Source organism: Pholis gunnellus (assembly GCF_910591455.1).
Source record: "Pholis gunnellus genome assembly, chromosome: 5".
Taxonomy (NCBI): Eukaryota; Metazoa; Chordata; class Actinopteri; order Perciformes; family Pholidae; genus Pholis; species Pholis gunnellus.
In genome coordinates this window covers 14,217,555-14,233,360 of record NC_136531.1, presented here as the reverse complement: position 1 = coordinate 14,233,360, position 15,806 = coordinate 14,217,555, and the positions used below count along the sequence as shown (strand labels likewise).

General features: G+C 43.0%; 1 protein-coding gene across 1 annotated transcript; it reads right to left on the bottom strand.

Annotated features, from left to right (window-relative positions):
* Window positions 1-1,963: 1,963 nt before the first annotated feature.
* On the bottom strand, window positions 1,964-15,559 carry LOC306696306 (ETS-related transcription factor Elf-2-like). The gene is given in 11 exon segments (XM_079159890.1): window positions 1,964-3,641; window positions 3,644-4,045; window positions 4,423-4,567; window positions 4,696-5,100; window positions 5,218-5,413; window positions 5,519-5,605; window positions 6,039-6,221; window positions 6,375-6,488; window positions 11,116-11,368; window positions 11,508-11,678; window positions 15,277-15,559. Coding segments are annotated over 10 exon segments (2,022 nt in total). The 5' UTR covers window positions 11,586-11,678; window positions 15,277-15,559; the 3' UTR covers window positions 1,964-3,482.
* Window positions 15,560-15,806: the final 247 nt, after the last annotated feature.

Sequence of the window (15,806 nt, the reverse complement as noted above, 5' to 3'; positions counted from 1 at the left end):
TTTGCAACGATAGCAAAGCTATTGGACCAGTGTATATAGTTTTGCAGGGGCATATTATGAGTTCTGGTATTTGGTACTTTTGTCATACAGACCTGGCAACCCTGCTGCCACTCGAAACATCTCCATCCCCCCCTGGCGGCTGGCTGCAGTATAGGTTATATACCGTTAGCGATAGGGACATGGGCATCACTAACAAAATCAAAGTACACGTCAAACACATTTTTATCATGTACTTTCAGGTAGTTATTATCACACTGATGTGTGTTCAAATGTAAATATTTCTGATAAGTTTGGTTTTAATTAGTTACTCGGTGCTATCCCAAAGGGTCCCTTGCTAGCTAGCTTACAGCTAACTTGCTAACTTGGCTGTTTGGGGCGAAATAACAAACAATTCAGCTTTTCTAACATGTTCTGCAGCAGTTTTATTAGTTTTGGTGCAGTTTTAATTTATAGCATGTCATTTCTTCAGATTACCGGCTGCTTAAAAGCTGTAACTTTGTTCTTGTAAGAACAATTAACTAATTTTAGGTGGTGGTAGAATGTTAGTAATGACATATCAGTTTACTAGTTATTATAAACATTGTGGATATTTATTGGTAGTGCTTGTAGTGGCTAATTAACCCATGTTTGGCCTGTAACCAATATCATTAATAGCATTGTGAGTACTGGAATAATTCTGCACCATATTACCAACAGCATGCCATGTTGGAAGAGGCAAATTAAGGTACCCACTTTGTGACGGATGTGTGTATATTATTGGAGAAGTTTGAATGTGTGCCAACGTCAAAGTTGTTTGTATTTAAATTGGCAAAAGAACAAAGTAACATCCACTTGTTTTAATGTATTGACAGTTGCAGGTGGACTGGTGTTTACACTGTCCATGGGAACTATGGAACAGTCTTACGATTTGTCCAAATCCTGCTTATCTTTGTCATTTTATTCATGATCATTATGCAATGCCAACTTTTAGGCGCATTACCATACTGGAGTATGGAGAACAGAATCTAGGAACTGTTATTTGTCACACAGTTGTAGTTATGCGGCCTCGATGGACGACATCTGAAAGGAAGAGGAACGTTATTCAGAACTGAGACCTCTTCTCTGTGCTGAAGCTCTGAGGTAGGATCTTTATCTGGTAAAAGAGATTGTGCTGCAACAATGGGCGTCAAGGTGGAGTGTTACAACCAAAATCCAATGAGCATTAAAATGTGATGGGGTAGCACATCCCAGCTTTCAAAATCAAGGATAAGATTCTAGCATGTCACTTGTTTGATTGGAGGACGTGAGCCACTAATAAGTGAAATAGTATTTTGTCCTGGAGTTTGAGATCTGGGACGTCCTACCCCATCACATTTCTTATGCTCATGGGATATTTTCTTCTCATTACCAGCTGTATTGTTTAATGCTGTTAAATATTGAGAGCACACAACATTTTATATTCTGTGCACTCTTGAGCTTTGTTTGTTGAAAATTCATGAAATTACACAATATGGTCAGAAAATATATTCAGTGTGATTTACACTTCCTGAAAATATCAGATGGCAAGAATTTAAGAATACCTGAAGCTGAAATGACACGACATTTAAGGAGCTCATTTGTCTTCTTGTTGGTTCTTAGGCAAGATGTTGGAGGAGGAACAGCAGACTGGATGGAGATGAGGACATCAACGTTACGAGAGGTGAACCTGACAAACACCGTCTGTCTGTGTGTGTGTGTGTGTGTGCGTAGTATTTTTTTTGTGTCTCTGTAATCTAGAAAATGCAGGAGGAGCAGCTGGAGAAACACAGGGAAGTATTATGGTATGCCATTCAAATTAATACAGTATCTCATCAAATAAGACAGTTTGAGGATTTGTGCCTGTAATAACTCCCCCCCTCCCCCGAAATCAAATTTCTGCAACTTCACACATCAATTTAAATACTTCACGAATAAATCCATAAAATCATGATGAAAAAGACAAAAGTCAGGATTGAAATGTCTTTTTATATTTCAGTAAAATCTACTTTAATACACTTTGAAACAAGAGTACAACAAAATAGAATATACTTCAAATGTTGAATATAGAAACAGTCCGGTCTGAACACAAAACATCTTCCTCTCTTCAGATAAAAAAAATAATGAAATGTCGTGTCGGGGCCAAAAAGGCAGTAGAAAATGTATGCTGGCTAATTGGCCCTCTGTTTTTAGTAAAGTGACCTGGGATCCACAGTGGTTTTATATTTTTTGCAGCATTTTTGCATAAACTTGCTTCTCTTTTTAATAATTAAAATAATTGATTCAATTAAGTATTGATCTCTGAGTTTACATACATTCCCATTTGAAATTGTTTTTTTCAAGGCAGCAAGCACCTGCTCCGAGTCGCATTTCTGTGCAGCCAGTATGTGTAAAATTGTGAAAAGAGCAAACATAAAACATTAAAAGAATGGAGAAATAGCCAAAATCTTTTAGTCAAATAAGTCTGAAATTCATGCCGTGAGATTTTTCCAGACACTGGAAGAGACACCGCAAAACAATCTGGCCACTGATCTATAACATTTTGCTGTTTCAATCTATATGAGAGTTTAACAGCCCGATGGTGACAGTGAAATTAATAATACAAACATTAGTTCAACTAGTTTCAATAATACTGTGCTTGGTACAAGGTATCAAAACACGAAAACAAAATTTCAGCTTACTGTTCAGACAATACATGAAAAAGAAAGTCAAAATTAAAATCTAAGGCTGTTAACTTTAGCTCCGTAAATAGTAGAGGTATATATATATATATATATGTATATATATATAAATATGTACATACATGACCACTTTCTTTCTGATATCGTTCCTTCTTTGAGCTTCTCGCAGCTCTACTTTCTCTGTCCTTCTCTCACTCTTAGCACTCTCATAGCACCACCCACACTTGATCTGCACAGTGATATAAGTATAAAATAAAAAAATTCCAAAAAAAAGGATAAGTTGCTGGTTTAAACATCCGAAGTGGCAAAATTATAAACGAATGGTCTCTACAAAAGCTTAATTACACCCCCATTGTGTATTTCCTTTTTTATTTTGGTTGGTTGTCATTATTTTGTAGTGTTTCAGCTTCTTTTTGTATTTTCAAGGTTTTTTTCCTTTCCCCCCCGAAATTTGAGTCTGCGATGGCGATCCATTTAGAAATCATGAATTGTAGTGATCAAGGTTGGTCCCTTTACCTTTCACAACAAGTCCCTTTAAAGTCTGCGTGTACTCCTGTGACCTCCACACACGACACTCGGAGGTTTCAGTGCGGTTCTGAGGACCGGCTTGGATCAGTAAAGTTCTAAGTAGCAACAAAGAAGATGTGAAAACAAGTTCAGGACTAAAAACAGGCCTTCAGGAGTCTTTTAAAGTCTCACAGACTGCTGCTGGTTATTACAAGAGTAAAATGGCGTCAGACATATACAAACTACCACTCTGAAATGTGTACATTTCAACACTGCGGCTCTTCAGTCTTTATCGCCACGTCAGGTGTTTCCAGTTTGATAATCCACGGCCTCCAATTGGACGTTCTGGACCGTTCTGGGGTTCGCCTGGTTCTGCTGGACTGCCACCTGCACGGTTTGGACCTGGACTCCTGCTGCCTTCAACTTTTCCATTGTGAGACTCCTCCGGTTACCGGCGCTCCCATCATCAGCTCTGAACCATTAATGATGCCGCTTATGATCCGAGGGTGTGCCGTCACCGTCCGATTGGCTGTTGATACGGTTACTACCCCCGCCCCGCTACCCGACTGCGACACCACCAGAGTCTGTGCTTGCGTCTGCGTCGGCACAGTGAGTCTCATCACTTGCGTTCCTGGGGCGACGCTGACGGGGGTCAGAGCCCGGACCGTCAGGGGGCTCCTGAGGAGGCTGATACCTGCCGGGGAGCCCCCGATGCTGGACTTGTTTGAGCCTGTGGACGTTTGGAGGTGACACTGAGCTAACTGGTGGGCTGGGATTGTGATGATCTTTGCCAGCTGGACAGTGATCTTGTCTCCGTTCTCTGCTGTGGCTGGGACCATGGTGGGGATGGTCTGGATCATAACCTACCCAAAAAACACACATTCATTTAAAAACCAAGAATGTTACAAGTTAACAATTTCCTTGATTGATCTATAAGCCTGTACAGAACCAAATAGAACGCAGTTTATTACCAGTTTCACAATTAAGAAAGTATATTTCAGCATTTCCGAGCAGTATATAACAATAATTCCTAATAATGTAATTGAAGCGACAAGGACCTGGATAAGCAGCAGTGGATGAATGAATGAATTAAAAATGATTAATTCAAAAGGTTCCTTTAAGTTTTTGCTCAAATTGACAGTTGCACACGGTGAGCTTCTCAGCTGCCGTAGTTCGTAGTAGAACAGATACTATGCTGTGATATGCAAAAGTACTTGTACGAGTTTCCACATACACACACCTTCTGTTGAGAGTTGTTGTTACCAGCAGCACCAATGGCAGAAGTGCTGGTGAGGAGGGTGGTGTGGCCGGCTGCCCCGGTGGAGATCTTCTGACCCAGTGATGTTGTCATCACCACAGGCACCTGCATTGCCACACGCACCGTCCTGTGGACAAGAGGTAAGAAACAGAGTCAAAGTCAATACATGCTGGTGAGAACAGATGTAGCCACTGGCATTAGTACTGCTAATATGAGAAACCCTTTAACTGGGAGGTCCTCATGCTGGGGTCTAACCTGGGCCCAGTGGCGGTTGGGATGATAGCCGTATGAGACTGCTGACACCCATCCAAAGCTCCTGATACAGACACTATCCTCGGCATCCCGGTGACCATCGCCGCACCACCTCCTGCCACCGCTTTGCTGCCTGTGGCGACGGTAGCGTGGACCACGTTGGCCCTGTTGCCGCCCCGCAAGATGTTGGGCTTCTTGGAGGACGACAGCTCGGTCGCCTGCAGCAGCATGTCTGTCGGAGGCGGCACGCGCTGGTAGGATACGGCCTCTGAGCCGATCAGATCGTCGGGGGAGGGCATGTCTGCCTTATCGTCGTCGATGATGACTATGTTTTTGGGCATGTCTTTGAACTGGTAAACCAGCCGCTGGCCCTCTACCTTGGCGAGGATGCCGCGCTGGTAGTAATATCTAAAAAGGGAAAAATGATAATCAGGAATTACAATGTTGCTTCCCAAATACACAATTATGAAAACACAATATGAAATCCCCCCCCCAAAAAAAAAAGCCCAGACACACACTGCTCACCTGAGTGCCCGTCCCATGGTCTCATAGTTCATGTCAGGTTTGTTCTTGTGTTTCCCCCACAGCTTTGACACGGCCTTCGAGTCGACCAGTTTGAAGATGCCCTTCTCCCTCTGAGTCCACTTGATGTACCTGGGACAGGTGTTTTTGTCCTGGAGGAGGTCCAACAGGAACTCCCAGAGGTAGGTGGTGCTCCCTGCTGGAAATCAAGCAAATTTAACGCACTGCTAAACAGTAACCTGTATTCATCCAGTGCTTTGCACTACATAACTACATACAGACAGTAATATTAGCACTACTGTACCTTTCCCTTCTCTTGGTTTCTTCTTGATGCCGAGGTCCAGCGAGCCGTTGGAAATGGATGACTGGTGCGTCTTTGGCTTCCGTCCAGCTTTATCAAGGAAACATTTCAAATAGGACTTCATCATTCTCTTTCATTGCTGAATTCTTACATTTTGTGAGCTCGAGTTTAGACCCAACAGTAAAACTCTACCACTAGATGGTGCTCTTAGATAAACTCAATAACTGTAATTAACAGTGGAAGTCTGGATTTTGGTTTGAGGTTTGTGGCCTGGCTCGTGAGGCAAGGTTAATCACAGGGCCGCCAGATGTTTTCGATTTAAAACTTTGCCTTTTTCCAAACGTTGACTCTCCCCACTCTACAATATGGTGCTGATGGTGGGTCTACAACTGCACAAAACAGAGTTTTAACACATCTGTATGCTATTTTCCACAGCTTTGGACTACTGTGGGTTCACTTTTCTCAGTTTATAGATGCATTCTGTGTTGGCACAAACAAGAACTTAAAAGATCTTTCTATCTACCTCTCCTCTTCCTGACAGGCTCGTGGCCTGGCTCGGGTTCTTCAAGCAGGGTGACCATCTCCTCGTCTTCCTCCTCGCAGCACTCCTCTGTGGATATCTCCACCTCTGTCTCCGCAATCATGTCGGGACGCATGGCTGCGTGAAGGAAGTCTGGTGTCACTATGCAAGGTGGGATGAAAGCGTCTGGATGGAGGTATTAAAGAGGGAAGAGTTAAGCTTTAAGAAATATTTAAGCTAGAATACTATCTATATATATATATATATATGTTGAACAAAGTTTGAAGTGTAACCGTTTGTAAATGGTGTTTTGGGCTGTTATTAGCGAGTGTGCTTTACCTGGGCTACGGTCTTCTCTGAGGCTGGACGGTGAATCCATGCGTAGCAGAGCCTCTGCAGCCTCAAAGGTCTTGTCATAGCAGTGAATACTGGTGCCATGGACAGAAGCCTCCACTGAAACACACAGAATCAATGTATAAATAGTGAAATAGTGAAAATAAAATGACTGGTTTAGCCCACTTGAGCATTTTTCTTACACAAGTTAGAATTGAATTCCCCATAACAAATGTAAGCAAACAACTTAATTATTTCCCCAAAAGGAAAAATAGTAAAAAGCCTGCTACCACGAATGGCTCGTCACCTCTGTCACACAATAAACACAGTGCTGCATATGTAACACACAAAATGCAACTACATGGCGCCCCCTAGTGAAAAGAAAAATTGCCCAAAATTATTTAGCAATTTCAGTAAACAACACATTCACTCTGATCCAGGCACAGTGTGTAAAGTATAACCTTCACAGTATGAAGTGTCTTAACTATATTGCCTCTTTAAATTGGTTAAACTACTTATCATGACGATGAAGATGCAAAATGCCAGGATCGGTTCAGGATACTCAAAAGAGTGATATGAGGAACGTCGTCCCTAATTTAGGCTTTCACAAATATGGCAAGACTTGGCACAGAAACAATGCTGTTTCAATAGAAAATGGGATTCAGCCTGAAGGAAATGGTACGCTGCCCAATCTGGGACCCTGAGAAGGAAGCCAGGGCACCTGCTGTCGGTGTCAATCACTGGTGGGAAACACGAGCTCCCGTTACACCCTGCCCTGTCCATGTTTGGCTATCTCACTGAGGCAACAGGCACAGCATATGGGGAGAAATGGACTATCTTTAGATTGTCCCACTCATTCAATTCCCTCTCACAAACAAACAGGACATGCTGGCGGCCGTCACAGCAGAGGCTCTATAGCTTACCGAGCTGTCCTTAAAACCAGGCAGCCGAGCTGTAATAACGCCACCAAAAGGTGTGAGGGCAGAAAGCTGCGGCTTGACCTACATAACCACATATAGACACTTTAGCCATTTTGAGTCTGTCCAAAATGTTGGAATTTTGATTTATTCTTAACTGTTGAATATGAAAAATATAAACATATAGAATTGTGTATATCACATCATGTGCGGGTATAATATATAAAAGTATTATAATGAATAGAAGTTAGGAAAATGCCCATTATCAACTTATACTACAATGTAACGGCACCAAGAATAGCAGCAAGTCCGACAAAAAGTAGTGCGGTCTCTGATGACTTCCGTGTTTACAGTCCTCATCCTTTCCCTCCAGTTCTCTTCGAAGAAGCTCACTAATCCTCCTGTCACTCAACTACCGCCTCGCCTCCTATTGGCTTATTTTCCGGTTAACAGCCCGCCCCCAGTTGAATCTGATTGGACTACTGCTGACGTCATAAAGCAGCGCGCACGCTATTGGACTAACGGGCGAGTCGATCAACGACACACCACGCCCTCTCCGCACACAATGCTTCCGCCATCGAAACGGGACAAAATACTTTTAAATTGGCGAAAAACCCGGGCGGAAACGACGCGTTGTTTTCGCAACACGTAGCAAATTAACACCAACTGTTAAAACCCGAGTGAGATCACACTTATGTGTATTTACAGGTCAGTGTGGTCGAAGACTGAAGCCGCACTTGAAACAACCATAGGGAAGAAAGCGAGTGAGCCAGGCCACCCCACGCTTCAATCAGTGCAACACGATAACGGGACACCTAAACACAACACATATCAAAACCTCCGACATTTGAATATTAAAATAGGCCCACCTCTCATACAATACACATAAATACACACGACGGTCATTACGTTTCAGGTCAAATGAACTGTTATTCAGAGACAACGTGTGAGCACTTACTGCACACAAGTACCACAAACGGAAAAAAAACACAGATAATATTAATAATATGACTACACCGGGTGGTATGTGGCTGTGTGTAACAAATTCATGCTAGTAAAAACAACACCCACATGTCCTTCCGACTCAGACAGCGTGGCAAAGACGTAGGAAAGACAACATCTTTTCACTTCCTGGTTGTGCAGGGTCGATCTGCACATTGTTATTCTAACTCATATTACAGTGGGAATAATATGCAACAACATGCAAAACACACGTCGTGCAGATAACGATCCGTTTGTGCAGACTGGCAAGCGCTGCGGAAGTTTTTTCCCCTCTTAAACCGGCTCCGGTAAACCGTGTAGCAACGCCATGCAGGTTGCTACCAAGGTGATCACTTCCTGATTGCCCTCCTCCATTACTTCACCGCACTACTCAGCGGACTGAAGCGCAGCGGACGAGGGGCTTCAAACACAAACCCGTACGTTACAGTGAGCTCCCGGGTCGAGGGTATAAGTACACAAAGATACGTTACCGGCTCGGATGAGTAGATCGAGCTGGTTTGCGTGCCCCTCATGCTGCGAAGTCGCCATGTTTTCCCCCTTGCTGCAGATTCACATTGACTTCTCACTGAATTGTATAGGAAGCTACTAGCTCAGATCACTCCGCCGCAAATGGGAAATGTCCTCGAATTCAACGAGACACACTACGGCGGCAGAAAGATATCCCTCCGCAGCAGCCGACACAGGAAATCCTTTCCTTCGCCCTCCCTCACATGCGTAGTGACTACGTCAAAGAAAGCGGTGCTGTGATAACAGTTTTTAAAAGAAACGTCTACAAAAACAAACAACGTTGCAGTTTGCACAACGAATTGACTGATAAAAAAAAGACTTCATCAAGACAGTATTGTACATCTAATTAAAATAGGTTCAAAACAACAAACACCATGTTTTGTAATGACTGTGTATATGAATTCTGTATAAACTTTATATTCAAACTACTTCACAGCATGTGTTTTGCTGTTTTAAAAAAAATGTTGTACAAGCCAAATGCACTACAACAAATAAATAAATTAAACAAGTACTCTATTACAGCATAGGTCATTATCATTTTGATCATTTAAATGGATTCTTTTGTAATACTCAATTGCTTGACAAGGACAGTATACAGAATGTTATCTGCTAATGTGCTTCACTAATTGCACAAAAAGACAACAATCATGTATTTATAGTGGCCGATTATGGCCACTCTAGCTTCCATTAGTACCATTAGAGTTTAAATGAATCACTTTATCCTTCTGCTTGAGACAGCACATTTTATATTTTGAACCAGGTTTAGAAACTCAATATGTATATATGTGAATGAATACATCTCTCTTTAGTTGAACATACTATTGTCCCAGTCGTTCAGTCTGTTCCATACTTATGAACACTGCACTGGATTGGACACAATTAATAAGGGATTAATGGATGATTAGAGAGTTAATACTGGATACCGTCGCTGTTGATGAAAAAGTTACTGTCAAAAATACCCAGAAGGTGGCAGTGTGTGAACACAGAGGCCTGTGAGCCTCGCGGCCTACTTCACCAGACCTCGTCACACTGATGCCGGCAGGAGAATCATATGAGAAACACGCCACATTCCAGCCCAACCACAACAAACAGAAGCAATACTTTGTAAGCTTGAATTTAAGAAACCAATGTGTTGACGTTGAATCTAGATTCAGGTGAACTCACAACATTTTAATGACATGCCCTAACCTCTCTAGTGTACCAAAGAAATGTTTGACAAAAGCAATACTTGAGCTTCATAGAGGGACAGGGCAGCATACTACAGACAGGATACTAAATAAACTAAAGTCTGAGGCATTGACCCCGCAGTGACTGTGCCCACCCAGTGTAAGGCAGGGATGGCAATTTGAATGGCAGCCATCCGGTCTAACATATCAGGCAACAAAACCAAATTGGGGTTGTCCCTTTTGGGTAAAACGTATATTTTAAAGATGGTAATAGTTTCTAAAATTAACTATCTAAGTTATATGATAACATTAAGGTTACTGCACAATGTATTACCAAAATGTAATGAAAAATAACTTTTTATGAGCTGGCAAAAAACAACAACTATAAAATCAGACGAAACTTTCTGTGGCCATAGAGGACCGAGGCCTTCCCCATAATACACTGGTATCATGATGCCTTCTATCTGTGACAGCTGAACGAGCTCCAATGTGGGTGTCTATACAGAAAGGCCTTACATATCGCACCTTATCCATACTTTTATTACGCAAACCTATGGTGTTATCTCTTATAATAATACCGTCCTCACCTTTTCACAGGACACGTCTTAGGTATAAATATGACTTGGTGGATTCAAGACCAGGACCGACTCCGGGAAAAATCAACTGCCTGTTTTAATGGACTCTGACTGACAGCTCTGTCCGTGCCACCAGCTGCAAATTATGTCAATGCATAAATCTTAACAACTGTGTGAATGTGACCCGTGGCATGGCTCTTCGTCGTCAGCTTAACCTATCTCCAAAATTTGAGACATAAATGTCTCACAAGTCCAGAACCGATGTCTTGTTTCTGAAACTTGCAGCCCAAAAATGTGAGCAGTACAAGAGCAGTTGACAACAGGTAAAAACCCTCTCTCTTTCTCTATGAATATGAAACCCATGCGACCCAGAGGAAATGGGAACTTTACTCCAGCAATGAAAACAGAATAAATAGGAGAAAAACTTTTCTCAGCACCTCAAGTAACAGCACAAAACACAGCCCACTACCATGTGTTATGTGTTGCATAAGAGACTGTATGATAGTCATCTGATGTACTGACCTACAGCGCCAAAATTAACATTACGGAGGTAACATTAAGTGAATTTTTTATGTCTCACCTGCCTCCCCTTCTGTCTCCACCTCCTGCTCATCGCCTACTTCCTGCATCAGGTAGGCCTCGTCATTATAGACGAACACCTGGGCTGAGTAGCCTCGCTCATCGGCCAGTCTGGCTCCGGGTACCTCCTCCACTATGACTGCTGGGTAGTTCTCAGCCTCCTCTCTGTCCTGGACTTCTTCAAAGGCCTCCTCGGCTTCACACTCGCCTTCTACCTCTCCCTCAAACTCCAGGTCCACCTCACACTCTCCCTCCTGCAGATTGGGGGACGAAAGAGAGCAAAAAAAAAAAAGTTTTCAATAAGAGAACATGACAGTTGTGGAAAAAAAAGGGAGGCAAGATTCTGTTGTGAACTGCAGATGCAGTGTGACTCTAGCTTGTTGTCTGACCCACCTGCTGGGAGTCGTCCTCTTCAGCCGTGACATACTCCACCACCGTCCCACCAGTGTCGACCAGCACCACTGAGGTCATGACTCATGCTCCTCTGGGATATGCGATTACAGCCAGTGATTAGCCACAGCACCTCTGCCCGGTGAACTCCACCAGTTTGGTAAAGAAAGGCCCCTGGAGAGAGAAGACGCACTTGATAAACACAATAAAGTCTGTGATGCAGATTCAAAGAGACAAAAGAGAATTTGAAGGTTTGTTTGATGATGACGACAGGAGTCCACCTATTTCCCCATGTTGTCCCTGTTTTGTGTCCTTGATCGAAACAATAAATGCCAACCACCTCAGTGGTTGCTCTCTAGCTAGTTTGAGATCAAAACTGCCTCACAGTCAGGTACACAGCCTCTGATTGGTCGTCAGACTCAACTCAAGGCATCAGGAATTGCTAGTGGAGAGCTAACAGAACTATTGATAAATAATCACAGAAAACATAGGATTTATCTTTATGAATTTATTTTACAAAGTCTCCAAAAAGACCCTGCAGTTCAATGCTGGATTACAATGTTTCTGAAAGGGATACGATCGCACCGGAGCCCCCATCAAGACGACATAACAGTTAGCTTCTCGGCTAAAAGTAATTCTCTGGCATACAGCAGAGGTTAAGTATGTCTTCGACCTGAAGCCTGCAATATTGTACGCTAAAATATATATATTCAAGAGAATTAATTAATCTCCACATCTAACTTTCTGCAAGAAAGCAAAGAAGCATTTTTCCTACAGTGTAAAACGTTTCCTTCAAAGTTTAAAGTATCATGAAGTCCAGTTGCTTTAGTAAAAGCAAAATCTTTGCTCACACGGAACTTAAGACAACCTCACCTTCCTCCATCTGTCCTAACTGTAAACACAGACCTCATCGAATCCAGGAATCTCTTGTCTCTTTTCCATCTCTTTCCTTCTGGCTTTGGTTTGCAGGAAGTGCCTGTCTGCTATTACGGGAAGAGTTGCACTGACAGAAAGCCAAGTCAGTCCCTTAAACATGCACACAGTGTCCAATGGAAGACCTGGGCGGGGGCAGACTGGAGCCATGGGAACAATTGCTAAGAACCACAGGACCCTCGGCCCCTTGTTGTGTGCCGCTCGGCAGGCTGACAACAGGATAGAAGACAAAGGGAACGCAGGAGCATGGAGAGGCAGGCGGATATACACAAACTGATGCTCCACCTACTCTGACTTCACTCAGTTTTTAAAGGCTACTGACCTATTGGGATTTGATATATTGTTAAACTGGTGAGCCTTCACAACTTCATCCCTCCTTGGAACAGCAGCGTATGTGGGACGGTTATAAGACAGATAGTATGGAGGGTGGTGTCAGCAAGGCAAAAGTGTGTTTGTCTGTTCGTACGAACGGTAAGATAACTAAAAGGCCCGTTCATTACTAGCTCATCCACTGTGGGAGCTGCTGCTACTATAGCAGAGTTGAGGGTAAGGATTTGAGGAAGTTTGCACCCCCACGACCCCCATTATCAGAAATAGTGTTAAAGGTGAAACGGTTAGTGCTTGAAAATACCAACTATAAAGAATAAATCTAACCTGTCTTTCTTATAATGATGTGACTAACTACCTCTACCCTACATCACATGAATACACTGCTTCTTTAACTCCATGTTCTCTACATGGATCATCAACTGGTGAGGATGTTGATGTTTGTGTGGGCCATGCAGCTTTAGCCTCAGTCCTTCATCACAATATGAAGTATGTAGTTATCACGTCCAAAATTAACATCAATAAAGTATTCGCGTTTGAAAGCAAGATAGCTGCAGACAATAAAAAGTCAGAGATAACGTTTTTAATCCACAGTCGCTTAATGAGCTCTCTCTACCAGTTTTGCCTTTCGATGTGTCGATGAAACTTTGTTTTTTTACATCAACAAGGTCCCAAACTGAAAACAACTCTATTCTCCTCATCAGCCACAGCACATCTCCCCACAGCCAGCCAAGCCAGCTCACCGTCTGCTTAAAGATAATCCTACGCTAAATTCTTCAAATTCTTCTGTAGACACAAAGACAAGGTTTAAGTAACCCCTTCTTCTCCACATCTTCCAGTGAAGAAGTCATTCAAAACAGCATTAACACAATGTAAAACCCATGCATGATTCACGGCCTTTCTAGTTTTGTACAAACCTCCTGACAACACAACGTCCTCTGACACGGTGCATATGACGACACGCTCGATCACTTTAACGGCTGCATAATGGATGAGCCATGCTGTGCTGCTTTGCCACTAAAAGAACAACGAGCTATCAGCTCAGAGGGAAATCCTCTGTTCAATTATTCAACAACACGGAGCAGACACTCATCTGTTATGTATATGTTCTGTGTCGGAGGTGCTAGGTTAATGCAGATGTGCCGGATGCATGCGACGGTATATTTGTTCAGTAATCACGCAACACATCAACAGGTCTCCCAGAAGTGCATCTAACTGGCTTGTGCTGCTCCAGAATCCCAGGAAATCAGAACAGAGTACTTCATACGTTAAACGAACAGTTTAACATTCTGAGGTTAAAGTAAACGGACTCCCTCCAATCTCTACTTCTTCTTATCCTTTCACACTTTGCTTTAACATTTCATACTTCATCTGCCGTCTCGTTGCCAGGAGTCTGGCACAGAAACAGGCTAACCAAAGAAAGGTGCAAGCTGCACTGTATGCTGTTATTTTGCTGTTAAACTGAAAGAAGTTATTATGTAAGCTCATGGAAGAGTTGGACATTGTAATCCATCCAGCGGATCCAAGTCATTTCATTAGAAAGTCAGAGAGAGATTGAGTGAAAGGGAGGGTCAATGTCCAGAGTCCTGTATGTGGTGCCTGTATCTTTTCACTCGGTCAACAGAACGATCTAGCACTAAAATGACCGCATGTACGCCCGTATGGCAACAACTTCTCAATGCAGCGCAACTTCTCTCTTTGTTTCCTTTCAACCCCTTCTTTATTTTCACCTTCTAAGAAATTGAGAATATCAATCGAAGCGGACAAAGACCCTCCAACAACTGGAGAAGTACAAGGACATGGACATAGGATATGAAACATGCAAACTGCAGCCAGAGATCCAAAACTGGTTTATCACATGCACACGCACACACACGTGCACACACGCACGTGCACACACACACATGCACGTGCACACACACACACACACATGCACGTGCACACACACACACACACACACACACACACACACACACACACACACACACACACACACACACACACACACACACACACACACACACACACACACACACACACACACACACACACACACACAGGATCTGTGGAGATTGTCAGGCAGGACTTGCAGGTTGAATTGATTCAAACAAGTAATACAGGAACTGCAGGACGACTGTGAACATGTGGCTGCCTGGTGGCTTCTGAGCTCAAACATAAACGAGTCAAGACGCTGCATTATTAACATTGTAACAAACTATTCAAATAAAATAAATCACCAGCATACACCCGTCATGTTACACGGGAAGAACTTAATCGTTTTAAAAAAAGGTCAGAAGAAGTCACTGTGTCATGTTGCTATTCCTGGAATAGAAAATATTTCGGCTGCATTGAAAGTCATTCTGAGCGAGAGCTAAAGATACACGTCTCACTGTAAATACGTCAAATTCAGTTCACCTTTAACCTCTGATCACCACATGAGTAGATCAATTATTTTACAAATCCCAACAAACGTATCAAAAAAAAAAAAAAGAGGAAAACAGTCAAAACTTGCCTTGCCATAGAAAAGATGATGCGAGTCAAAATGCAGGCTTGCATCTTTACTTGGCCGCTGTTTAAAAATCCACAGAGACGAGGAGAACGAAAGCATGAGAGTGCTGCTTTTACTTGTCGTGGTAAGAGAAAACAACTGCACCGTTCTCTCTCTCGCTCTCTCTCTGCCTGTCTCTGACTCTCTCCCACATCTCCTCTCTATCTGACATCCATCCGGCCGTCCATCTCTTCTCTCTGTATGCATGCTTGCTGTCTGCCTGTTCCCTCGGTGGAAGGAACCTCTGAGAGAGAGTCAGCACTTCTTAGACCCTGCCCTATAAGCTCAGATCACATGACAACTCACTCACACACACACACACACACACACACACACACACACACACACACACACACACACACAGTCACAGTCACATGATCTTTCAACAACAGAGCTTTTGTTCCAAGTATCTGGGGCTGCTGTTAAAGATACAACGCCCTGCATTGTGCCCTGCCCTCTACCAATACACACAGACACAGTGATGACACAACGTG